Raw genomic sequence first — 27,817 nt, 5'->3', positions numbered from 1 at the left:
TTTTTTAAATAAATGTGCTTCATTCTAATGTCCGAACAGTATGGCAACAATATTTTATCCTACTTAGCCTCCACCCCTGGCTTAATGTAATGACACATTGCAATTTGAGATCCGTCCTTAGTAATTGTCCATTAACGTACTTGTAAAATCTTTTATTCCCCCCAAACTGAAATAGTTTCAAGTTGTCCTGTTCATCTGGCTTGCTTACTTACAGAGAACTTGCAGCATGCAACAATATTTTCTATCTTACAACCAGTGACCAGACAATGTATTACATGGATTACAGCAATACAGATTTTGGATGGTATAGTAACACGTATCACATATATCCATCTAAAGCTGTTAAACACAGTGTGCAGATCAAGAGCATATTTAAGAAATGGACGCCCCCATCATATGAGCCTTTTAAAGTCTCATCTTATGACTCCAATTATGTTTATTAGTCTCTGTAATTAATTAATCATTTAGGGTCCCTTGGAACATGGCATTTTCACGAGCATGCCCTGCAAAATCTCATCTATCCACTTCCATCATAGGAGATGCTAGATGAGCCATTCCACGCAAAATTACACTAGTGGGTAAAATTAAAGGAATAACTATAAAAACTCATTTTCACTTTCTATACAGATAAGCAATTATTTTTTTATTTTTTTTATTTTTATTTTTATTTTTTATTTTTTTTTTTATTTTTTTTTTATTTTTTTTTTTTTGTCTTTTTGTCAAATATCTATAGTGGATGAGCATCATCAGCATTTTTTTTAGGGGGTTGAGGAGGATGTAAATGATTCCACTACTTCTACTTTGCTACCTTTTTTTTAACTGCCTATTTACAGCAGTTCAGGCAAGTTTTTATCATTATGTATTTTTAGAGAAGTAGCATCTATTGCATTCCCCTCCCTTTAAGAAATTTTAAAACATTCCAGTCGAAAGATCATTATAAATAATACTGGCATTTGATGCTATTAGTATTTTAATATTACTTTTATACCTTACCTTGTACAAATTGAACGAATATTGCTCAGATGGAGGACTAGAATGGATCTGAGCCTGATTACCTCTATTTTATGCAATTATTAACCACTTACTCGTTGCAAAATTTTGACAAAATTTATTCAAAAATCATCAATTTTTTTACTAATGTTTTTTAATGTTTATGAAATTTAAAATAAATTCATATAATAAACTACCTTTTTCGTTAAATTTAACAGTTTTTTTTTTTTTTTTTTTTTTTTTTTAATACGTAAAACTTTTTATTAATGTACCATGTTTTACTATATATTTGGCTTTCCTCTTACACCTATGCTAGGCAGAAAAGCTTCAATACAGGGATTTAAGATTACATGTAAATTTTGAAGAGAGAAAAGTCACGTAAGGTTAACACGCACTATTATCTGCAAATGGTGATGCTTTTACTCAACATCAATTATAGGTGCATTATTTTTCAAAAATTTAATTTTCTGGGTATTTGTCACTTTCCAATAAAACAGTTACCAAAAAGTTATTTCTTCACATTTTTGAACATTTTTTCTTTTCTAAGAACTTTACAAACTTCAGAATTAAATAATTCTTATGCTTCTTATTCCCACTCAGAAATGTGAGCTTCTTTGAAATGTGAGGTGTATCCACTTCCGTTTTCATAGCTCTTTCAGTTGTTGTTCTCATAATAGAGTGTGTTGTAATGGCTTCCCAGTTAAAAAGGCCCTATTTGGCAAAACGAAACAATATTTATTAAAGTAACATTAAAGCCTATAATTTAACTAGGAGCAGAACATTTCTTCTACAACACACAAAAAGCGAGCACATCGCTCCTTTGCGGCATATATTCAACTAACTTAAATTTAATAACCTCCCAAAAGAGACCAAATGCCACAAACATACCTTATTGATCACCAAAGAGTTGCCAGATACTACAACTCCTTCAAAAAATTATTACTCAATTTTTCATTAAAATTCAAATTGCAAAGAACCAGCTTACATATATTTTATTACTTATGTTAGAATATGAAAAATATACTTACTTTCTTTTGGTGTGCATTTATTGAGGCATACTTCACAGTTCCTACGAAAGCGGATGCAGTTCCTGGTTCATTGCTCCTTCTGGCCTCTGTTCGATAATATTTTGAGAAACCAAAATCAAACATATATACTTTACGCTTATTATGTCGAAAGGCACCCAAGGCAAAATTTGACTAAATCATAAGAGAAAGGTAAAAATTATTGAAGTGTTACAATCTTTAAAAACAATAAAAAGATTCATCACTACCATGTACTATAAAAGGTAAACTTAGTGTTTTCAAAAGTTTAAAAACATGACTTTTTCCAAAATGTAAGAAATATGTTGCACTGCAAGTGATGGCTGAATTAACAACTTAAACTTTTTCAGAAAAAGAAAGGTAACTCATTTTTTTTTTAAATAAGTCTCTTATAATTAAATTGCAAATCTATCAAAATTAATGGTTTAATTACAAATCTGCACATGTCTACTTAAGTATCTCTATATGATGTATAAAGTGTACAACATAAATATGGTTAGCTATGAATACCTAAATTACAGTTAAAACAATGATGGAAGCTGCTAAATATAAAGACGTTCGAGAGATGACTATGAGTTGCATTTCCTTAAAAACTGATCTTAGGTACAACCTTCCAATTACAATAATAAGATTCCAAAAACAAGGTATCAATTTTTTTTTAAAATGGTCACAACACTACTTGGATAGGATCCACACATAGAAAATCCAACTTTCCACACATTCAATGCAGAAAAAATACTGATTAGTAAAATATACTGAAACGCCAAAACATTATGAACCCCTACTCAATAATGTGTTGCTCGACCTTTGGCCTGCAAAACAGCTGCAATTTGCCTTGGCATGGATGCCACAAGTTCTTGGTAGATGACTGGACCAAATGTCTAAGCAGCGGTTATGCAAAGTCAAGATATTTCGACATGGTAGTGCTTGAGCTCTGACTGTCCCTCCATGACATCCTAAATGTGTTCTATTGAGTTAAGATCTGGCTAGTTAGGTGGCCAGGACATTAACCCTCCGAGTGTTTTGAAAGAGATAAGGTATTGTTTTGTAAAGTGTCAGCAGCTTTGTCATCAAAGCTTTTCAAAAGCGTGGAAGCTTTCTGTCACTGTATCCACCGAAAGCGTTAAGCAGTTTTCTTTACCCCCCTACACCTGCGGAGAATCATCCAGATGAACTCGTTAGTGTCGGCTCTAAAAGTATCAATCACTGTCAGAACTTTGCCCTTCGGGAGTTTTCAAGAAGTAGAATGCTTTGAAAGCGATCTGACCTTGTAACAGTAACTGTTCGCTTTATGCTATGGATTTTGTTATCATATGAAAATTTTGAGGAAACTTGAAAATCAAGACTTTAAAAGAAAAAATATATAAATGTTTTAATTTTTTTTCCGTTCATAAACCTCCATTTTTATGTATGTATACATGTGTGTGTGCGTGTTTATATATATATATTTAAATTTTATGGAAATCATTGTGCATACGGCAGTAATATCGAAATATTTTTGTGTTTCTAATACCCTTCACTTTAGTTATTGAATTTATTTCTCATATACGATTGCTTACTAGGATAAAAGGAATACTTTCTCACTAAAACAATATGATTTTCGATAGTTCCCAAGATAGTTTACTTTTTTAAATAAAGTAAAATATCTTGTTAACTTGGAAAATTTCTTATTTTATTTGCAACTTTGGGTATTTTTGATGCAGAGTTTATTTGAAGCTACGGATATAAATAATATTTCACAATTTACTTGATATAATAACAGAACTAATTAACTAAACATGAAATAAAAGGCTTGTTTATTTGCTAATCCATAATTACAGACGTCTAAGTTTTTGTCAAGCAATTTTCTGCTTTTGTGTATAGCCATGAGTAAGGAAAGCCGCGAGTTTATTAATTGTGCCATAATGATATTGTTTTCTTTAAAGTCTAAGAAAATATCAGTATATTTTACTATTCCGCTACATATTTTCTTTTTTTTCGCGGGGGGGGGGCTAAGAGCAAATAAACAGGTGCTCTTAGAAATTGTCGCTTTGAAAAATTATAAATGCATTAATGAAAAAAGGCATCGGATTTTGACAGATTGATTCTTATGGTTTTATTAATCTCTATAACTTTTAATTCTTTCTCTTTCTCTATATATAGAAAGCATTAAACAGAGACATTAGTCTAATGCTCATAATGCTTACGTATTTTTTTAAATTTTATTTAATTTGACTATGGCAAAGCACTCGAAGGTTACCTGCCTAATGGTAGGGATGACTTCGTGGAGGAATTTCTGAGGGATACTGTCTCATATACATGTTGCAAGTGGGAAAAAAAAAAAAAAAAGAAAACGCCTAGGCAGTGAGCTCTTTCCCCGAAACTCGAATTCTCAGCCGAATTATCAGTCTCAGAGACGTTATTGTTCGTTCGCTGATGGGCCAACGCTCTTGATGCGCTTCATTGAAATTATCGGTATTACTTTCAGTGTAGTTACCTAATTCAGAAACATAAACTTTTATAAATATTTATATTTATGATTTGGTTTTTGATATAATGAACTAAGATTTCCAGAATTCTATACATTCTTAAATTTCATTTTTCAGTATAATAATATGCAGTTACTTTTAAAGAGTATAAATGGTGAAAGTTTTGAAATATGAAAAGAAAACAATTATGTTTGTGCTCAAAAAATGCAAATGATAACGAATTTTAAAATAAAATTGTGTAGACATGATCATAATTAGATTCATCTTCTTTCAGTTAGGTTTTCTCAAGAATATTTATGTGTTCAAGAATATACATCCTCAGAGTGCGAATATTAGAAATTATATAAAACATGCATTGAAGTAGAAGTAATCTTTGTAACAGAAATTCAACTAATTTCAACGAATACGAGGGATAATATCATCACAATCTATCTGAATATTTAAGAAAGTCTTGGCAACAGGTTTGCTTCCTATAGGCTCATATTTATTTATTATTATGTACATATGTGATGCTATTTTTTTATACAGAGTATGTTTTTCCCATATAGGGTTTGCAACAAAAAAATTAAAGATTTTAATTTCCGTAAAGCAAAATACAAAACAGACATTCTAAGGCAAAACTGAAGTGTAAAACCTTTTTATTCACCAAAATGCACAATATATTTTTACTTCAACTAAAAGAAGCAAAATTAAGTTTTGTTCACATGGCTGGCTGGCTCAGTTAGAAATAAATATATAATATTTTTTACCCTCTTTCCTCTAAAAAACTAAAATTCAACATGATACTTTTTTTTTACAAAACAAAATGCATAATTTATTCATTTTCAATAAAAATAGTTTATTCTATTTGGATATTGCAGAACATAGGAGAGCTACTTATTGCAAACATACCAGGGCTGCCATAGTGAAGGGCTTTCTAAGGCAAACTGACTTTTCACAAAACACCTCTAATGCAGTCATCCCATTCACCTGTGTTCGAACCTAAATCAAACTATCGGCAAGTGTTTTATCATTCTGCTATTAGCAAGGTTCAACTAGACAAAACCAATTCAAAAATTTTATTCGCATACAGTACTAAACTCGACACCCGCAATAAGAGAATTCTACTCTTACTATATTTCTTGTGTTCTGTAGTTAGCTAATTTTAATGCAATTACCATGTAATATCGATATTGGAAAAATTTTAATGTAAACTGCACGTTAGAATTTTCTTTCGCGTTGTTCTAAATTTTACATGTGAGCCAAGTTATATGAACAGATAGTCATATATGTCCAGGGCGTACTGACTCTCCTGGATAGCTGAAAAGAAGTCTTTTTCATCAAAGGTGCCATATATAATATGTAGAATGACAATGCACATTGCCTTTCATTCTTATCGTCTCTCCCCCAATTTTCAACGCATGCCCTATTCTTTCTTCTAGTCATTTTACATCACCGCTTCTTTTCAACATGCACCCTATTTGAAAATACTCGATCTGTTTTCAGAAATAGAGGCTAAACTTTCCTCAGTATCGTAAGAGAAAGACGTTCAACCGAATGTACGAACGCATTTCTGTGAGTACAATTTTGTAGGAAAATCTTCTGCAAAATGCTTCAATTTTATAATAAATATGTGCATAATATATACAAAATTTAAGAACGGATTTTATAATTATATATATATATATATATAACCCTAAAGGGGAGCTAGAATAGATGGGCTACTAGTCTCAAAACGGTATTTTACAGTGGATTCTATAAACGGCGAATCAACTTTTAAATTGTTTCCACCAAATATTATCATTCTGTATTATATTTAAAGAAATTAAATAATTAAGAATCTTCATGAATATATGTTTTGCATTATTAAAAATACAGTACCTAGAGCCATCAAATTAAGAATAACATAATCCTCCACTCGAATATGCACATTGAAAACTGGAATTTTTAAGTTCGAATTTGTTTAATTATCTCTTTCATATTTTGTAAAACTTTGACGAATCTTTGATTAGGAAACTAACAGTTTCAAAGCGAGCAGTGGTAACACTGTAATGAATAAAATGTTTTTATCCCCAGGGTGAGAGACTGTTTATCGGAAATTCTAAATATATTTTGTTTTTAAATATTTTATGATATTGCTGTTGAATTGGAATTTATGTGCTTTAATTGCGAAGAACATGGTATTTAATAAATAAAGGTAACACACAAAGCGTCAAAAAAAGTCCTTTGGGCGTAATATAAAATCTGAAAGCTTCTGGATTTTATTTTAATGTTTTTAATTTTATAATTCCTTTTTAAAATCCAAATGAGTGTTGGTACAGAAGGGCTATTAGTTTCGGAACGGCATTTTGCGTCGAATCACTTTATATACCCGAATCACTTTTCAAACTGTTGCCACCAAATATTATTGCCCCGTATTTATTTAAAGAAACTAAATAATGAGAATCTACATGAACGTATGTATGTTTTTCACATTGTGGATGAACAACGTTACCTAGAGTCATCACATTTTGGATCACATAGTCCTCCACGCGAACAAGGACACTTGGAAGCCTGAATTTAGAATTTGGAATATGTTTTTATTGTCTATTTCATATTCTGTAAAACGCTGACGAATTTTTGATTAAAAAACTCAACAGTTTCAAAGCGAGCAATGGCAACACTGTAAGGAATAAAACATTTTTGTCTACAGCCTGCGAATCGGAAATTCTAATGATATGCTGTTTCTAAATATTTTTAGCCCAAAGTGACGTTAACCCAAATGCTCTCGAAACATGTATGTAAACTAAAATTCAACAAGATACTTTTTTTTTTACAAAACAAAATGCGTAATTTATTCATTTTCAATGCCTTAATTTAATGGGAATAATTTATTAAATGAATTATTCCCATTAAATGAAAAAAATGCCCGTTTGGACTAATATAAAATCTGTTTTCATTTTTTATTTATTGTTTTGGGTACTGAACCCAGTTTTATATAACTTTTCAACCAAATATTTTGCGCTAGCATTATTTTCTTATTTCTTATAAAATGTTTTAGAAAAGTATTTAAAATAAATGGATTTTATATAAACAAGTCAAAGAAAGTGCGTAACTGTCATAAGAAAAACTGAAGCAAGGAGAATAAAAAGTTTCACAGGTCGTATTTTTAAACTAATCTAATTAGCTTATTATAAAGGATTTTTTTTTTTTTTTTTTGCGATGATAATAATAGAAAAATAATGGGAGTAAAGATGCCTGCAGGTTTCTTTATGTAGAGTAATATATTTATACTAAAATAAATTTCATAATCGTTAATTTTAATAAAACAGAATTTTATTTGTATGAGGTTTGCATATTTCATAAAAAGCATGTGCATATTTGTATCCTATAAAATAATTTGTTAAAATTCTACAGGGTATTTGAATGGGCTCCAGACTTGCTTGTTTGTGGGCTTGCTTGTTATTTCATAAAATAACAAGCAAATATTTATATTATATATAGCAATGCCTTTAATACGTCAATTCACCAAATGCACATGATATATATATGTTCTCTTTTTCGAGCTTTTATAAAAGGAGAGTTATATAAACCATTTAGTAGGAATGAAACTTTTTTTACAGCTCTCAGCTGATATTCTGATGATGCATTATAATGTTGTGCTGCCGTTATTTACTTTCTTACACAACTGAATGAATTTTAAAATATTTATACATCTTCTTGAATTTTTTCATAGCTCTAAAATTATTTTCGATTATATTTTGGCGAAATAAATTTTGTTTTGATTTGAGAAGGAAAAATTATATTTCAAATGATTTTATCATTTATATTTTAGAATAATGCCTATTTATCCGAGAACATCTTAAAAAGAGTACAAGTGGTTATGATTTTAATGTAAGAAATTAACTGAATAAAATTAGGTTTTTCAGTTATGGACTATTTCGTCTACGAATGCATGAGAGACGTGTGAAATTTAAGTGTCTGCAAAGCGATTGTGTGAAAAAAGTGCCATTGAATGTGTTGTTTCTTACCTTGCTAAAGAAAATTTAGAGAAATAAGACAGTTCCTAGCACTTATAAAAGATGCTGAAACGATCGAAAACTGCGTTTAAAAACTTAAAAATGCAACTTCTGTGTAGTTAGTGCTTGAAAGTAATATTTAAAATCTCTCCTGCAAAATTTTGATTAAAATTATATATCAGTTAATCTGCGTCAGACGAGTATAGATTTCTTATTCTAATAGCACACTGAAAAACATATTATTCATCGACATATTTATTTCTTTTGCAGAACGAAAAGAAATTTGCTTCACACATTTGTAATAAAATGAGTCAAAAAACTGTCGCTGTGCTGAAGCCTATTTTATTTTTATTTATTTATTTGAAATTGGAACAATGGTTCTGCCCGGAACGGTGAAAATATTGTTTAGTCGTGCAATCTTTTTGAAGCATGTGTACATTACAACTATCAGGAATCTACTACCAAAATGCATTTTAATTAACAATAATTGCACACTGATTTAGTGAATACTATATCCTTTTGTTATTCTATAATATCAAGAATACATTTTTAGAACTGGGAAAGAAAACTATATTTAGAATTGAAAGAAAATATGAATTTCACAAATTTTTCGCATTTTACAAAATATTTAAGAATTAATAAAGCAATACTGAAATAAAATATGAAAAGATATTAAAACACAAAGTAAATGGTAGCAAATGACCCAGATATAAAAGAATTTTGCTTTTTTATAATACTTATTTCATCAATTCTTTTTTAATTGTCCCCAAATTGATTTCTTTCTCAATGTATTTTTGCTCCGAAAGTGAATACCAAATCGTATGATTGGTGTCATTGACAGTGACAAGAATAATATTACCACATTTGTATTAATTACAGAAATATGAGCCAGTTTCGCTTTAAAAGTCCTCAGTTGAAGCTTTACTGCTCTTAGGCACAGAGCGAAGAGTATTAATTACGAGATTAACATCACTGGAAATTTAAATCACAACAGTAAGCACTGATTGTTATTGATGCCTATTAAAACATATAATATTATGATAATTATCTCAAAAGATGATATGCCCACCAATGGCCAAGCAGTAAAATTGCTGAACACGGGTAGTTCGGTTCGAATCCCAGCGAACGGGCTGGCTGCATGGACGTTTTCATGATTTTTCCATTGCGTAACATGTATAGAAGCCATTTTCTCTTAGACAGTTCTCCATGAAGGCCTCCCTACTTTGGCAGATAGCCTTCGAGCGCTTTTCAAGTAAACCAAACTAAAGAGAAATATCTCAAACGAAGCATAGATATTAAATTTTAAATAATTCTATTTTGTTCTTAGGCTGTGAAATTATTTGAGTGGACGTGAAGGAAGGATGCCATAAAATCTGCACATAAAATTTTAATAAGATATGAAAACTGATTTCAAGAAATACATGCATATAATTGGCCTTTTTAGTAAAACCCCAATCATAAATATTAACTAATGAATTTAAAAACAAAGGGTAATCAGTAACTAATTTAACATAACTCATCAGTCCTTAGCCATAAATAATGTCCACTAGCGACCGAGCAGTAACATCACTGAACACTAGTAATTTGATCTGGAATTGAGTTTTTCCACTTGTAACGTAAATATGAGCCAGTTTTCTTTAAAAAGTCTTCCAAGAAGGCATCCCTCTCCATACAGAGATAGCCCTCCTTTGTTTTAATTAACCGTAGTCGTAAATAACAAATTGTTTTCCCATCCAAAGTCTTCCATGAAAGTTGTCTACCTTTACCTGAGCATCTAATTGTGTCATTTCAAATCTTGATATAGACAAATAATCGGAAATTCTTATTTCCTTTTTCGAAATTTTTTGCATCACTCAGATCACCATCATATGTTTTCCACCTTCATATAATACTTGCGACGATTTTATAAAAAGCTATTTACATTTCTTTTCTACTAACAACTATTTTTCATAATTATTTACTCTTACCTGCTGAGAATTTTACGTCCCAACTGTTTCGAAATTTGGAAATAAACACATTTTCATAACAGTAAAATATTCATAATCAAATATCGTCCAAACCCTTTCATTCGATAACACTTTCAGTAAAACGAAAGTAATTTGCTTAGGGTAAAAAATGCGTCATATGATTTCATGTACTTTCAGTACTTTATTTTATCAATGCCAAAAAGCGATTTAATCAAATACGATATTATTTGCGAATGATTTTCATATCATGCCAAGGAAGTTTATCAGTAGTTCGTTTTAAACAAGAAATCAGAAGAGTCAAACGAATTTTTCTTTAAGGAAACGCACCTTGTCCACATATTTCAATAATAAAATGTCCATACTTCGCATTCACACAACTAAATGAATTTCGATACAAACATATAAATGACACATTAGTTTAAAACGGAATGACAAAATTTGAACTCTTTCAAAAATCTCATTTTTATTTCAGAACAATTATTCAAAATATATATTGAAGTAACTCTTTTTTGTGAACTGTTATAATAGTTTTAAAAAATACAATATTTTTAATCAATGCGCACAGCTAAAACAAAAATTATATCAAATTTCTCGGTTTTTACAGTCATTGTTAGATACCTGTTTAAGTACTTATTCTATGCTAAAAGAAATTATTTGTAAATTAGGTAATGCTGAATTCTCTAAAAGTTATTCATGTGTTCCATGCAAATTACATTAACTTTTGCAGAAGAAATTTTGCTTCGCAAATTTTTCACATACATAAAAAGGTTTGCGTTGAAGGCTTTTCAGTGTTTTCCAGTTTCGGCACGAAAATCGCCCTCAGGTCAGCAGATGGTACAGCTGGATTTGATGTTTTTATTTATGACCCTCCCACTGTAACATCTTTCTCTAACGATTGCTGTTTCCCCACTGCCAATTAAGCGCGACAGGAGGTCGAAGGGGACGACAGTACAGAATATTCCGTCCTCAATGATTTTGAGACGGAAAATGTAAGGCAGGAAAAATCGTTTGAAACACTTTCGGATTCATCAAAAGTTGGCAAAATAATCCGTGTGTGACACTTTGGAAAGCCATCTTTCAATACAGAAAAATCCGTTCGTAACGCTGAGAGGGTTAATTGAAATTCATCCTTATGCTCCTCAAACTACTCCAATATACAATTCAAACCTTGTAACATGGGGCATTGTCCTATTGAAATATTCCATTTGCAGCTGGGAAGACAGATTCAATGTAAAGATCCTACTGATCCACACACCACAACTACGGGTCCCAAGCTGGTTATAAGAACATCCCCCAAAGCATAATACTGCCACAACCAGCCTCTGTATGATCTACTGTACAAGGGGGAGCAACTGACTCACAACCATATTAACTTACACAAAGAGTACAAGTAGAAAAACCTGTCATTGGCAAATTTATCTTTTATCTATCAGATAACATGCACAATATTTTTGTATAGTAAGAAATAATTTTGTCACCATATGAAACCTGATTTTCCTTAATGAAATATCACATATATTAATAATCATAACTCTACAATTTTGAGAAACTCTGTAAGTGAAAGTAAATATCTAGGATTGATAGTTTAAGAAATAAAACCTGTAGCATCCTTTTTCAAACATTCTACATCAGAAAAAATGCACATGTAATTAATTATAATTTAGCATATGAATACTTGGAAAGAGTTTAACAAATATTTTTTTAAGGAAAATTCAAGATATTTGCAACGCAGGTGGAGAAAAAAATACAATGGAAATATGTGCAGCCAGCTCATTCTACCCAAAACTATTTCTCCTAGAAAGAAAGTACTGGTAATGAAGCTTTACTCACCCAGCCCCTGGTGAATAAAGATGCACAAAGCTCAGGCACAACCATAAGTATCAATCTGTGCCCGTTCTTCAACGAGACACAATTTATTTTATATACTGTTAAATTCAAGATAATAATCAGTTGCAATTAAGTTAAGACAAAGCATTCAAGAAGTGTCAACTGAAAAGGTTTTCCAGAAAATTTATGGTAAATTGCCAAAGTTGTGGCATTTTTGTTTTAAACAAAGCTAAAGATACCATTTTCAGCCCTAATAATGGTTTGAGACACTGACACATTTTATCTGTTTACTGCTTCATTTTGGTAAAGCTGCCCAAATGGGGAAATGATGCTGGACAAACTAAATAGAAATGATAGACAAAACAATAAATTGTCAGTACCTTTACCATCAGTTTTAAGTCATACTGAACAATAGGCATTACTGTTTCTTGGAGGTATCTCATTAAAATGAATAAAAATGACTTTGTATACCATGTTCAATTAATAGTCTTCTACATTTTCAAACATATTCGTGGTTTTATTTTTGCCTGGGTAATCAATTATAAAAAATAAACAAAACATACTGACATGAAACATTAAAGCCAGTGAAAAGTGGCTGGTAGCTCAAGGTCAACATTATAATGTAATTCAATAAAATTCATCTTTGCTGCAGAGAACTTGAGCGATGACTCATGCAGTGATGCCTAACGAATTTTTTTATATTGTATAAGAAAGAGTATGGAAACCTTTTATGTTGACATTATGCTTGGTGAAGATTAGATTTAAGTTAAATGCACTAAATGTTGATGACAAAAAATTTAAAAATCATTTCTTTCCATCTGCTAAAAATAGATTTTTTAAATGATACTCATAGGACAAAAGATTATATTTAGTGCTATTTGAATTAAGAATAACTGATTTATTTTCACATAAACCAAGAACCGGCGCCAGAGCTTGTATTGCCAAATTTATAGAAGACAAAATTTTTGGAATTTAGAGCACCAAGCAACAAAATTACGGGAAGACAAAATTTTTAGAATTTAGGGAAAGCAATGGAAACCGAAATTTACAGGCAGCAAAAATTTAGAACTTAGGGAGGCACTTGGTAGCAGAACTTCGAGCACGCAAAAATTGCATCAGGTGGTAAAATATCTAGCACCAGCCCTTGATAAGCCGGAAATACAGTAGAAAGTTCAAGATCTGGATAATCCAATGAATGATCTAAAATCCGGACCTCAAAGCCACTAACAGCTCTCTCTCTCTTCTTCCTTCTTTTTTTTTTTTTTTTTTTTTTTTTATGCTCTACACATGCTCACCTGATTTTTTTCCCTTATAACAAAACCATGTGGAGAGTTCCGATTCTTAATTTCATTTCACTAAATAAAATACCTCGTTATTGAAGAAACAGTCATTTTATCATAAATTTGTGTGATCAATAATTCGGCTCCGTAGCTTCATATCTGCTTGGCATACCTCTCAAACCGAAACATCCTACACAAAAACATTGTTGATTTTAAACTACTAATATTTTAAATCCCTGAGATCAACCTGGCATATCATTATTATATTTTGCTTTCATCACTGCATACTTAACACATGATAACTTGAGAAATGACTCATGCAGGAATGCCTAAATAATTTTTCTATATTAGTAAATGTATAGCAAAAAGCATGGTAACCTTTTATATTGATATTACACTTGGCAATGATTACAGACTGAAGTTAAATGCACTAAGCAATGTTGACGAGGAAAAATTTAACAAATATTTCTTTCCATACATTAAAAACAGATTTTGTTAATCATACGCAAAAACCAAAAGATCATATTTAGTGCTATTTGAATTAAGAATAACCGATTTATTATTCACATTAACAATAAGCCGGCGCCAGAGTGTATGGCTGCACCGGCCGGCAAAATTTAGGAAATAGAATTCTTTTTTTTAATTTAGAGAAGCACTGAGCAGCAAAATTAGGGGATGAAAAAATTTTTAGAATTTAGGACCTAAAATTTAGGGGCGGGCAAAAGTTCAGAACTTAGGGAGGCGCTTAGTAGTTGAATTGCATCAGGCAGTAAGATACCTAGCCCAGAAACTGCATCAGGCAGTAAGATATCTAGTGCCTGCCCTCTATAAGCATTAAATGTATGTGTGAATTTATTTATTTAGGACTCGGATAAGCATGTACAAAAAATAGATGTAAGTATAACAAATAACTAAATTAATACAACTCACGCTCAACTGCTTCAGTGCGTGATAGAAGCAAGACAAAATTTAGCGGACGAACTTGCCTTTCATCACCAATCTCATGAAACTTAACCAATAATGTATAGTGAACGTTATTAAGCTAGGCTAAAATTATACTTTACTGATCCCAAGGAATTTCAGTTACTATAGCAGACTGCCCTGTTCCTTAACTGTCTGATTTGTTCCAGCTTATTATTTTTTGCCGGCTGTTATTAATACGGCAATTTTATAAAAATTAAAATTTTAACTTTCGTTTATATCGAAAAGAGTTTCTAATTATGGAGTTGCTACAGGATCTACATAGGGAAAGCATGTTTCGATGCCCATTAAACAAAAAGTGGAATTGCTAAAAAAAATTTATAAAGGTATATCCATCTCAAAATTATGTGAGGAGTATGGCATTGGAAAGTCAGCTGCATACGACATAAGTAAACAGAAAAAAGAATTTTTCATCATTCTTATATCCCATTCACAATGAATAACAGAAAAATTATTCGTTTTGATAGAAGTGACGATCAGGGCAAAGTAATGATTGAATGGGCCATACAGTGTCGCAGTGAGGGCATGCCATTGACGGATACGGAATGGATCAAGCCAAAATATTTCATGAAGAAATGAACCTGAGTGCACACATATGACAGATTAATTAACCAAATTTCAAAATCACCATGGTATAAAGGCCATTACAAATTTCAAGTGAAAGCTGTTGAACTATTTTCAAATGAATTCAACTCATTAACGGTGAAAAGTTATCTCCAGAACAAATTTACAATGCTGATTAATCTGGTCTTTTCTGGAAATACCATGGCAACCTCTACAAAAAAAGACTCCAACTGGTGTCAAAGATTCCAAAGTGAAACTAACGATTTTAGCATGCGGAAATGCTGCAGGAACGCTTGTGTAAACTTTTTGTAATCGAAAAAAATACACGAGCTCGAGCTTTTAAAAGACTAAGGTATTTCCACATTATATATTGTGAAAATAAAAGAGCATGAATGACACAAGCGCTAAAGAATATTTGGTTTAAAAATCATTTCATATCCAGGGCTCGGCAACATTTGAATTCGGTTCGTTTACCTGATGACACAAAAATTTCTGGACAGTAGACAACTGTTCGGATCATACTTCACTTAAAAATTTAGAGAAAGATAATGCACCTTTACTTATTCTTTCCTACAAATTACACCTCTATCATTCAATGCGGTGAAAGCGTGACGATGTGTTTTCGCGAGCTCGCGTTTTTATCAATTATCCTTCAGGATTTAATCATCGCATCACAGCAAGATTAATATCATCGGCCAGCTCTCCATAAGCTGCACATTTTGGTATAATAATTGTGTGAATCCGCCTAATAGTGCTCCATATCATGCTTATTACACAGGCTTCATTGTTTGTCTCGCGACCTCTGACCCCCTCTGTGGAATTGTAGATTTTGGAGTGAAGTGCAGACTTGTAGTGTTTACTTCCAATGCGATATCTCTGGATCTAATAGGCATCCAACTTCAATCTAAGCTCCATCGTAAAAGTGGAAGACCTGCTCTTTTCATCGCTACCATAACCGTGCATGTGAAGTGTTTGTGCAAGTTACTACAGTGTGCTTATTTTGTGTTATTATAGTACCAATTTTTGGATTTATTTGCTTGCATCTCCGGCCTGAGCTGGAATATCAGAACCATTCCTTGACAGCAAGGTAGGCCATAATTTTGTCTTTATTGTGGTACCTCACTTGCCCAGATAGTGTGATTAGTGGCTGAGCACCAACAGTTTTAATTGCATATTTATTGTGTGACCTTGCACTTTCCCCTGGCGTCACAGACCCAACTTAATTTCTCGTCGTAGCTGCATAGGGTCGGACCAACAGGACAGGTCACTCACAGCGCTTGTCTGACAACTTCTTGTCACCCTCTTCGAGCGCATGCGCGCATCACAGGATGTGGTTGACAGTTGCTCCCGCACACACGTGCGTTTGTTTACATTCCGTACTTTGTTGCTCGGTGCACAGCCTACCTCCTGTGTTGCACTTCTTGTTTAATACTGATTTATATGCCTTATAGTAATTTTGTTCCGTACAGTGCCCTCTACGATTTAATTTGCCTCATAGTTTTAGTACTGTTTATTAATTGCATATTATTGCTCAATTTACCCCACTACTTGTTTAATAAGTGATTTATCTGCCTTATAGTAATTTTGTCCTGTACGGTGTCCTCTATGATTTAATTTGCTTCATAGTATTTGTACTTTTTATTAATTGCATATTATTGCTCAATTTACCATTTGCATTTTTTTTCATAGTTTGCACAGTGTTATATATTATTACGCAGGACCTTTATATGTTCTTTTATTGCCGCTGCCTTTAATGTTCTTTATTGCCACTACTCCTAACTGCTGTATTTACTATATTGCTATCCAGTATTTGTGTTACTGTCATTTATAATCTTCTACTCACACCCATACTTGCGGTTACCATGGACCTACCCAACGGTGATTCCCTCCCATCCCATGCCCACATTGCACCTACTCTTCGCGTCTATTCACTCAAGTAGTCACGTTACTTACCCAGGCTACACCTTAGTACTGTTCTGCCGCTTTTTACCAGTGACTTATTCCTCTTATGGCACCTATTGATTCTGTCACTGAGTCCGCTCAAGCTTCGACACAGCCTGACTGACCTGCAGTCAGACACAAGCATAGCAGCCTCTCACACACATAGTGACTCTAAGCAAGCTAATGCCCTGCGAAGCAATGGCACTAACAATCCCGCAGTCCCAGAACTGCCAAAGCAAACTGATTATACGCAGAGCAACTGCAGCTGCTTACACAGCCAACCCCACGATTCTCGGGTGCAGTTCCTCAACCAGAAAATGGCTGTGATCCTCAATTTTGTAGGGGATCCTACCATATCAGACACTGCCTACCTTGACAAGCACCTGGAAGAAATATGGGTGTTCCTCAACCAGTAGGAAGCCACAATAGCCAGCAAGGAAGGTGAACTGAGGGCCCTTCGTTTGCAATTAAGTACACCACCGCAGCCACCAGTACCGAGGCTCTATTTGCAGGCAGTTGGCTACTAAAAAGACCAGGAATCTCCAGTCAGTGATGAGGAAGCACCGCTCACCTTGGTTACCAGGAGGAAAAAGAAAGGGAAATCTCGTACCCCTACTGCCCCGGCTGGCACTTCTTCACAAAACAGTGCAAGAGCTGCCCCAGAAGCTACACCTCCATCGGACCACGTCCTACTGGTCAGGCCCAAAGATGCCAAGAGGACGCCTGATAGTGTCCGACAACAACTAGTGGCAGACACTGACGCACCAGGACTTGGCACTGCAATTACCAAATCAGGCCAACCAGGGACCAAGAACTACTGATCAGGTGCAGGGAAAAGGAGCAGCTAGACAGACTGAGGAGGTCCATTGAAGAAAAAGCTCACCTGAAGGATTCCCTGGATTGCTGAGTCCCTCGCCTGAGAAAACAGGCACTGATTCTGCTCGGAGCTCCGCACGAGTTCTCAGAGAGTCAAATAGAAGAGGCACTGAGTCTCCTGGTAGAAGGCGATAAGAAGGATTGTGTATCAGTGCGAAAAACCAGTAACAGCAGAGATACCAATAAGCGGAACCACATACTGGACGTGGAACCTAGCTCTGCAAGTAGTCTATTAGCTCTTGGAAAGATATTCCTGGGGTTCCACTCATGACCCATGAGAAGATACCACTCAGTGATAAAGTGTTTCGGGTGCCAGGCCTACGGGCACATAACAAGAACGTCTGCACTAGGTGTGGACAAGGACATACTACAGAAGGGTGCCATGCAGAATTTAACAGCTGCATCAACTGCGCAAGGGCAAATAAAGAGCACTGCACATCACATCCACTTGATCACACAGCCAGTGATAATAGCTGCCTCACTTACAAGGAAGCTCTCCTGAGACTACGGGCCATGATATAATGCAGAACACCAGATTCCCGGTTGTGCACATGCTTCGGGACTTCGAGGTAATGCAGCGCAATTTATAGTGGTCGCGGGTAGCAACTGCCAATGTCCTACAGCTTGTGGGTCAATTACAGGCAGACCTACTACTGCTGCAAGAGCCATACACCACGCATGGCAAACTACAGGGCACACCAACGGCCAGCAAAGTATTCCTATCAGAGAATGCACTAGCAGGCATAGTGTATGATGGACCACTAGTCCCAACGCTCCTGCATCGGACAGAACACCTGGTTACTATCATTTTCGAAACGAGGGACACTAAATTCCTGATTTCATCCATCTACTGCCCACCCAGCATCCCACTCGAATTGCCACTGCATGACTTGGAGGATCTCTTCTCACACCCAGCAACATATGGAGTCATATCTGGAGACTATCGCCACCAGCCCCCTATAGGGAGGAAAGAGAGAAGATACCCGTGCCCATAACCTACTGGACTTCCTGGCATGTCACAATTTGGTGGTTGCCAATGAGACTGACTCACCACCCAGCTTTTGGACAATCCTCGCAGAGGGATGGCCGGATCTGACCCTCGCATTCCCAAACACAGCTGCTCTAATACAAAACTGGAAAGTGGAAGACATAGAGACAGCTAGTGATCATCGACTCATCACTTCAATATAGGCCTTCCCACCACTTATGTGGTGAAGAAACGATACAAAACATTGTATGGAGGGCACCATACCTTCCTAAATGCACTAGCTTCTCATGTCCCATACCTTGTCGACTTATTCACAAAAAGTTGTTTGCAGGAGGATCTGGACAACGCATATGACAAAATGATCAATTACATTGACTCTATGTGTAGAAGTACCCATCAAGTTAAAACTTACAAGAGCAGGCCAAATGTGCACTGGTGGACCCAGGAACTCCAGGCTCAATGCAGCCGTACTAGGGCCCTACGTCGACGTGCGCAAGCAACGTAAGATCTGGCTGAACGTGAACAACGGCTGCAAAGTTACAGGAAATCCTGCGCCAAATACAAAAAGGCAGTGCAGTACGCCAAGATTGTATCCTGGAAAATTTTCTGTACTAGTACAACCGCAGCACACAGACAAGCCTTCAAGATAGCAGCAAACAAAGTATTACGGCCCACAACCCTCCCCAGAAACATTAACCCGAGTGTGACGAGCAATGATGAAGTTGTGCTGCACATCCTGGATACAATTTTCCCGGATGATGAGGCAAAAGATCAGCCAATGCACTGGGAAATGCACAGGACATTCCGCACCTACACAGATCATACACGTCAGAGCTCCGATGCCAATCCAAATGCTGCGGAGGTATGGCGGACCTTGGTAAGAGTTGACCCGAAAAAAGCACCAGGACCAGACGGGGTCGACAACAATGTCATTAAAGTTATCCACAGCAGATACCCAGAACTCCTAGTAGCTTTCCTTGCTGCCAGCTGGAGACTGTCCTGTTTCCCTACAGGCACAAAGATTGCTGAGGTTGCCCTGTTTCTCAAGCAAGGGAAGGTCCCGATCAACCCTACATCCTATCGACCAATATGCTTACTACAGGCCTTCGGGAAGCTCTTACAGCAAGTAATCTCGCACTGCCTGCACTATCACCTTGAGCACCACAATGTCATACATTCAGCAGTTGGTTCAGTTTTACAACAATTTGAAAATGGTAGTTGGAAACCAATCGGATTTTTTTCCCCAAGAAACTTTACACAGCAAAATTACAGTACTTATAATTAAAAACGTTTTGCAATTTATCTTTCCATTAAATATTTCAAACATTTGTTGGAAGATGAAAATTCATAGTGTATACTGACCACAAACCTTTAATCTATGCATTTTACAAAAAACCAGCTAGAACATCTCTAAGACAAATTAGGCTACTCCAATACATTTCAGAATTTACAACAGATATTAGGTACATTACAGGAGAGAATAACATAATAGCGGATACATTATTCAGAATCGAAGAAATTGTCTTAATTATGATGAAATTGCCAAAGAACAACAGCGAAATGATGATTTTAATATATTGCAAAAATCTACAAATTTGACTTTTAAACAGTTTTCCCTTCCATCTGGAAAAAATTATGGTATGATACTTCAATACAGCATGTTAGGCCCTATATAACCCAAGAGTTATTGAATAAGAAATATTCCATCAATTTCACAGATTATCCCATCGTGGAATCAGATCAACAATAAAATTACTCTCTTGAAAATTTATTTGGTCAAATATCAAAAAAGATGTTGAGCATTGGGCGAAATCATATATTCCATGTAAAAAATCTAAAATATCCCGGCATACGAAATCAATAATTGGCGAATATAAAAGCCATCAGAAAGAGTTTGAGAAGAACACATTGAACCTGTTGGTCCATTACCACCATCCAATGGTTACCACAATCATGATTTTGTTGGTTAATTCCCACCACCTACAGTCTAATAATTATAGATAGATACACAAATTGGATAGAGAAGCTATTCCACTCAAAAACATCTCAGCAGAAACTAGCAAAAGCTTTCTATAGCAATTGGACAGCAAGATTTGGAATACCCTTACATCTTAATAACGGATCGAGAAACTCAATTTTCATCTGAAATATTTCAAACCCTGTAAAGAATCTGTGGCATTATGCTTTCACACACTACAGCCTATCACCCGCAGTGGAACGGCAAGGTAGAACGGCTCCACAGATCAATAAAAGCTGCTTTAAGAGCCCATAATAATAAAATTTGGAGTGAAACATTAACAATGGATCTTTTAGACCTAGAAACAGCAATCCACAATGATACTAACTATAATCTAGTGAAATGGTATATGGAGGAAATATTAAACTTCCTGGAGAATTCTTTGAAGAGAAAATAAGTCATACACCATCTGGAACTTTTATACATAAATTATAAAAGTATATGGAATTAATTTGGCCAAAGGAAATACAACAGAAAGGTATCTTTAAATTATTTGTACATAAAGATTTAGAATCAGCTTCTCATGTTTTTCTTCGCTGTGATAGAGTTTGGAAGCAAACTGAACCCCCATATGAAAGTCCGTATTTGGCTATCAATGGTTCACCAAAATATTTTACTCTCAGGATAAAGAATAAAGAAGTAAATTTATCGATAGACAGATTAAAGCCAGCATATATTCTACCACAACAAATCCCTGAACAAGAGAAACATACGAATCCAAATTGTGTAAACAATATGCCTACGCTGAATGAAATTCAAACCAAAATAACTGTGGCTCAACCCAAAATCAAATCAGCTTAAAACAATCCCGAACTGACAGAATTCTTAAGAAACTGTTGTGATTCAAAAAGTAATAGAGTACAAAATCCAAAATCCGGACTCATCGGGACCTCGGTGATTCTGGATTTGGGATTTTTCTGGATATTAGATCATCAGTTTAAGTCTAGTAAGATGGCATGTAGAAATGATGAAATCGTGATTTATGAAATAATGAAGTATTTATGATATAAAGGGTATCAAAATTTACAAGAAAAAGCTTAATATTTATTTGTTTACCTATTAAACATTTCTTTCAATTAAGTTGCTCAAGTTCTTTTGTTTTTTCTGCTAATACTTTCTCTTTAATCCTGTAGACAGACATAGTCACTTGGTAAGTTACACTGTTGAAGTCCTGTAACTGCTGTTTCGAGAATTCCAACTCGCTTGTCAATCAAAATTTTCTCGTTTTCAGTAACTTTTCTGTCACTATCGGTAGTGGAATTTTCTGGATCTAGAACCAGACTACAGATTTCACCATTCATTAATTGATTGATGATTGAGAAGCATTGTCATCACAATGGAAAACTTCTTTTATATCATCTTCATTTATTACCGCTTCTCTACATTTCTTTACAAAATCAGTTAAATGGAAAAATTTCACATTTGTTTAGCAATATCCGAAAACCTTTAAAATTAGCAGCTATCATCATCAACACTATACATATTTGGCTGTGCATCATGAGCTTGGCGACTAATGACAAGTTGTTCCATTAAATTTTATCTTGCTTCTATTGCGCAATTAAGCCTTAATTGTATTAGTTTTGTTATTTATTATACCAGGGTTGCCACTCAAACACGAGAATGAAATTCCCTGACTTTTCCAGGTTTTCCAGGTATGTTTCGAGAAAATTCCAGTCTATCCGTGTGATGTACATTGGCTTTGCTAAGAGGTATATTAAATATAGTATTACTTGTATTGTGTAGCAAATTCACTTAATTATTCAATAAATCCCAGAGGACATTTATTATTAATTATTCTCGGTACACTTTGTTTACTTTTCCACTTATGAAACTTAATAAAATTTAAGATATATACATTGGATAACAATTGTACGTTTTATTTAATTATTACTCATGATCATCACCAGTTCAACACGAGGCTAATTCGGTTCTTATAAATCACAACGCAATGCTAAATAGTTAGGTTAGATTTTAGGTAAATTTAATTTGTATGAGGTGTCTTCTTAAAAGGCACCTTAACACTTAAAAACACAAATATAATTATAATAGGAATTGTTTTCTCCACTGAAGATTGAGATTAGAATCTACCCAATCTGGAATAAAATAAGTCTTTTTTGCAGACATTCTGCAGCTAAACGAAAGAAAGAAATCTAGTTAATGACATTTTTTTAATAAATTGATGTATTTTACATTTCTTTCGCAGTATACATAAGGAAAAAATATGTGCATTAAATTTCGTGATAGTATGTCATCATACTGCTAGAATTAATTTCAGGATTATGCCAGAGAAAATTTCCTGAAATTTGGAAATATTATTTACTAATGATAAATAAATTTAGAGGGAAGAAGCAACATTAAATGATATGAATAACATAAAAATAAAGATAATTACTTAAAAATTGAATTAGAATAATCAACGATATTTTAGCGAATATAGTTATATTACATGGTTAGCCTAGATGACTGATTACTATTTTTTTATTTTACTGCAAAATGACAAGATATTTATTAAAAAGAAAAGGAAAAAAAAAAGGTTTAAAAAGATTTTGTGGTAAAATCCTACTATACGGTACGGCCTTCGCACGATTTTGAAAATTGTCGCCAAGAACAAAATGACCCGTTTACTGCTCATGATCATGTCAAGAAATGTTCTTTGACAAAAAAGAAAACTACGAAAATCCGTCCTTAAATTATTGCAAAAAATCCAAGAAGAAACGTTTTATCAAAGAACGTTTCTCTTGGATTTTTCGCAATAATTTTAAAAACGGATTTTTGTAGTTTTTTTTCCCTCAAAATAATTAATCCATGAATTAATTTACTTGCGCCAAAAAATATTTTCTTTCCCTTTAGAGTTTAAAGAAATTTTAAACAATATTCATTTTATGAACTCTTGATAACGCGACCTTCGAACTTCGACACCGGTTTCAAACTTTGGCGACAGATATATCGCGCATGCACAGCTGTTTCCCTCTATGATGGAACGGAGCCACCTCTGTTCGAGAGAAGTTTTCCTTCTTTACAATACATATTCTTTGATTCTAACCTTCATGGTACCGTATACTAGGATTAAACCCATTTTGTTTTATATGAGAACAGGTACTTTCTTTAGTTCGTGCACTGCACATGCGATTCTCGAGGTTACTGGAAGCCAAAAGTTGCGGGAAACTTGCTTTGCCTTTCTAAAAGACGATCAAATTTGAGCTGTGAAAATTGGCTCTATGCCAGTTGCCCAAATGACACATGCGATACACATTTCACCAAAAAAGTGATCTCTTCCGACGTCGGTGCAAAACTCGCCTTTTTTGGCGGGATCGTTGTATGAAATTCCCTGACTTTTCCAGATTTTGACTAAAACACTTAAATTCCCTGACTTTTCCCTGAATTTTTTGGTCAATTTCCGAATTCCCTGACTTTTTCCGGTTTTCCCGGTAGCGTAGCAACCCTGTTATACTTATGACTATTTCTTGCATATGCTTAAGGCTTATCAGAGTTCTGAATAAATAAATTCCCACATATACTTAAATCTTATTGAGTGCCGGCACTAGAGATCTTACCACCTGATGCAGTCTCTGTGGGTCCTAAATTCTGCGACTCCGTGTAGCCATACGAGCCCTGGTGCTGGTTCTGGGTTTATGCGAATAACAAATTAGTTATTCTTAATTCAAATAGCCCTAAATGCAATCTTTGGGTCTATGAGTAGACATCATGACATTCAACATTTTTTAGCGCATTTAACTTAAATCTGTAATCATCACCAACTGTAATGTCAACATAAAAGGTCAGCATGCTCCTTTATTATTCAATTACTAACAAAAAAATTGCTTATGCATCGCTAAATGAGTCATTACTGAAGCTGTCATGTTTTGATAAACATGTGGTGATGAAAGGAAAGTATAATAAATAATGATTCGCCAGGTTGGCGTCAGATCAACGATGTATCTATGTGTAATGTTTCAGTTTGAGATGTGTGCGAAGCAGATATGCAGCAACGGAGCCATATTACTGATTGTACAAATTTATGCTAAAATAATTATTTCTTCAATAACAAGGTATTTTATTGTGTCAAAGTGAAATTAAGGATCGAGACTCTCCAGATGTTTTATTATGCGCGGAGGGGGGGAATCAAATGCGCATGCGTAAAGCCTACGAGGAAAACATTGTTGGTGGTTTTGAGGTCAGGATTTTAGATCATTCCATATAAAGGATGTTCGGATTTCGGATTTTGTACTGTACTTTTATTTATACATTAATTTTGTTATTATTTTGATGATAAACACCATTACTTCTTCCAATCTTTCTAATGTAACGTTCATTACTGGAAGGGGAGTGAATGTAATGGCATAAAATGTAAATAATTAGTTTGAAAGTACAGTTTTTATCTTTGGGATCCAATTTGTTAAAATAACAGAAGATGAGTTTTGACTACTGAGTTGGCGAATAAAAATTACATTCGGTGTTGATATGGTAATCTTTTATTTTTTTATAGTTCAGTCAAACATCCTTGAAACACTAAAATTTGGTCTGCATCTTATTATATTGTATCAAATTTCTATGCAACTTTCAACTGATTGAACATAAGTTCTTTTTCAAATATATGCCAAAAACATTATTATTGAGACGGTCAAGACATTTTTATGCATTTTCAAAAATTTTCAGAAACTTAGCTGGAGCATTTCATTTATTACCCTTGTGTTTCTCATACTGCAACTATAAGATATTTTTTTCCAGTGTCCTTTAGTGAAAATCATAAGCCACTACTGTTTTACACTTTTGATGTCTTATTTCAAGTAAGAAATCCCACAACAGTATCAAGGTACAGGTTTTTAACGATATCCCACAATTAAAAAAAGTTTATCTTCAATAGCAAATAACACACTGTTAAATAATATATTAAGTGTCACAGTCTGTTAAACACAAGCATTTATCTTTTCCATTGCATTATACCTCATTACACAATTCCAATACATGCAAGAAAAAAGTTAACGGTCGCTTTTAATTTCCTGATAAAACGCAATTGGTTTAATATTACTTCCTAATGACCCAAAAAGCATGCAAGGTAGCCTAAATGTACAAGAGTATTCGGAAACTAAGTAAAGTTTTGAAAAAAAAAAAAAAAATAGTAAAACAATTTTTCGAATCCAATTTTATTTTTACATGAAAATACATGTCAAACTATTTTTCAACATAGTTTCCGCCAATGATCAAACACTTGTCATAGCGGGTGACCAGTTTTTGTATACCATCGTCAAAGAAACTTCCCACCAGTTTCGATAACCACGACTCCACAGCATTTTTCGTGTCATCGTCAGATCCAAAGCGCTTGCCACCAAGCTCGCGCTTCATGTGCAGGAACAAGTGATAGTCGGACGGCGCCAAGTCCGGGCTGTACGGTGGGTGATCGAACTGCTCCCAATGAAACTGTCGAATTAACGATTGAGGGACACCAGCAGTATGGGGCCGAGCATTGTCATGAAGCAACACAATTCCTTTACTGAGCATTCCTCTTCATTTGTTTTGAATGGCACGCCTTAGTTTTGTTAAAGTCTCACAATATCGTGCCGCATTAATGGTTTCACCTCTGGGAAGAAATTCAGTAAGCAAAACGCCTTTCCTATCCCAGAAGACAGTGCACGTGATTTTTTGTGATGACATTGTCACTTTGAACTTTTGTTTTTTCGGAGAATGAGTGTGTCTCCATTCCATCGATTGTTGTTTCAATTCTAGTGTGAAATGACACACCCAAGTTTCATCACCTGTCACAATTTGGTTTAAAAAGTTTTCTCCCTCATCACTGTACCGCGTGAGAAATGTCAGGGCACTACCAAGTTGCTTTGTTTTGTGAACATCAGTGAGCATTTTTGGAACCCACCGGGAACACAGTTTACGATAATTCAAGCGGTCAGACACAATTTCGAACAAAACAGTACGTGAAATTTGTGGAAATGCCTCTGAAAGAGTTGTCATTGTGAAGCGTCTGTTCTCATGAATTGCTTCATCAACTTTCTTACCAAATCATCGGTGACACCAGAAGACCGACCACTCCGAGCCTCGGCGTGGACATTTGTTCGACCTGCATTAAACATTCTTACCCACTTTCTCACCATTCCATCACTTATCGCGTATTCACTGTAAACTTCTGTCACTTGACGATAAATTTCGGCCGGTTTAACATTCCTCGCGTTAAAAAATTTAATCACTGCACGAATCTCACAGTCAGCGGGAGAACTAATTGTCTTAAACATTTTGAATGTGCACAGCAAACTGAAAACACAACACACAGCAACCAAAATGGCGACAATTGAAAGTCAGTGAACAAGAAAGACTAGTGCGCATGCACGGGATGCCTACCACAGCGCTGCGACAGCGCTAGAATGAGACGATACTTAGTTTCCAAATACGCTACATACAAAAAAAAAAATGTGCATTAAAAATCCTTGAAGACAGTAAAAAATTTCACAGAATTTTTACGAAAGTAACAAAATTAAAAAATTCCTTACTAATATTTTTCTATCTAAAAGCTGCAAGCAAAAATATGCCATCCAGTAGAAATTTATCAAATAGATCTTGCAAAATAATTAGTCACTTACTGGTTTAATATCTCTGTGAATGTAGCCAGCACTATGTAAATATTCTATTGCACGTAAAATCTGCTGGCCTAGTCGCAGACTAGTGGTTGAAGTGAAACTACCACCTGGCATGCAGTGCACGATTTTAGACAAATCGTGGCCTAGAAGATCCATTACTATGAAGTTAAAGTTAGAATGATGTCCATAAGCATAGAGTTGGCAAATGCCATCCTTTCCTATAAATAAATAAAAAAAAAAATAGCTGGTAACTTTGAAAACTAAGCAAATATATTCAATTAAATAGAGGCAATTCCTGTTTATTCAAAGGTTAG

General features: G+C 34.4%; 1 protein-coding gene across 3 annotated transcripts in view; it reads right to left on the bottom strand.

Annotated features, from left to right (window-relative positions):
• LOC118203041 (tau-tubulin kinase homolog Asator-like) overlaps positions 1–27,817 on the bottom strand; it is a 156,553-nt gene that overhangs the window by 57,403 nt on the left and 71,333 nt on the right. For all 3 annotated transcript variants that reach the window (XM_085807743.1, XM_085807741.1, XM_085807742.1), the window contains 2 exons: positions 27,507–27,721; positions 2,019–2,189 (listed from right to left, as the gene is read on the bottom strand). In XM_085807743.1, coding sequence (XP_085663869.1) covers positions 2,019–2,189; positions 27,507–27,721 — 386 coding nt within the window. The remainder of the gene's footprint in view (positions 1–2,018; positions 2,190–27,506; positions 27,722–27,817) is intronic.

The sequence above is a fragment of the Stegodyphus dumicola genome, chromosome X1 (genome assembly GCF_044657685.1).
Source record: "Stegodyphus dumicola isolate Sdum_Otavi_A_Nest chromosome X1, ASM4465768v1".
Taxonomy (NCBI): Eukaryota; Metazoa; Arthropoda; class Arachnida; order Araneae; family Eresidae; genus Stegodyphus; species Stegodyphus dumicola.
The sequence above is the reverse complement of the archived record's forward strand: the minus strand, read 5'-3'. Positions and strand labels throughout refer to the sequence as shown.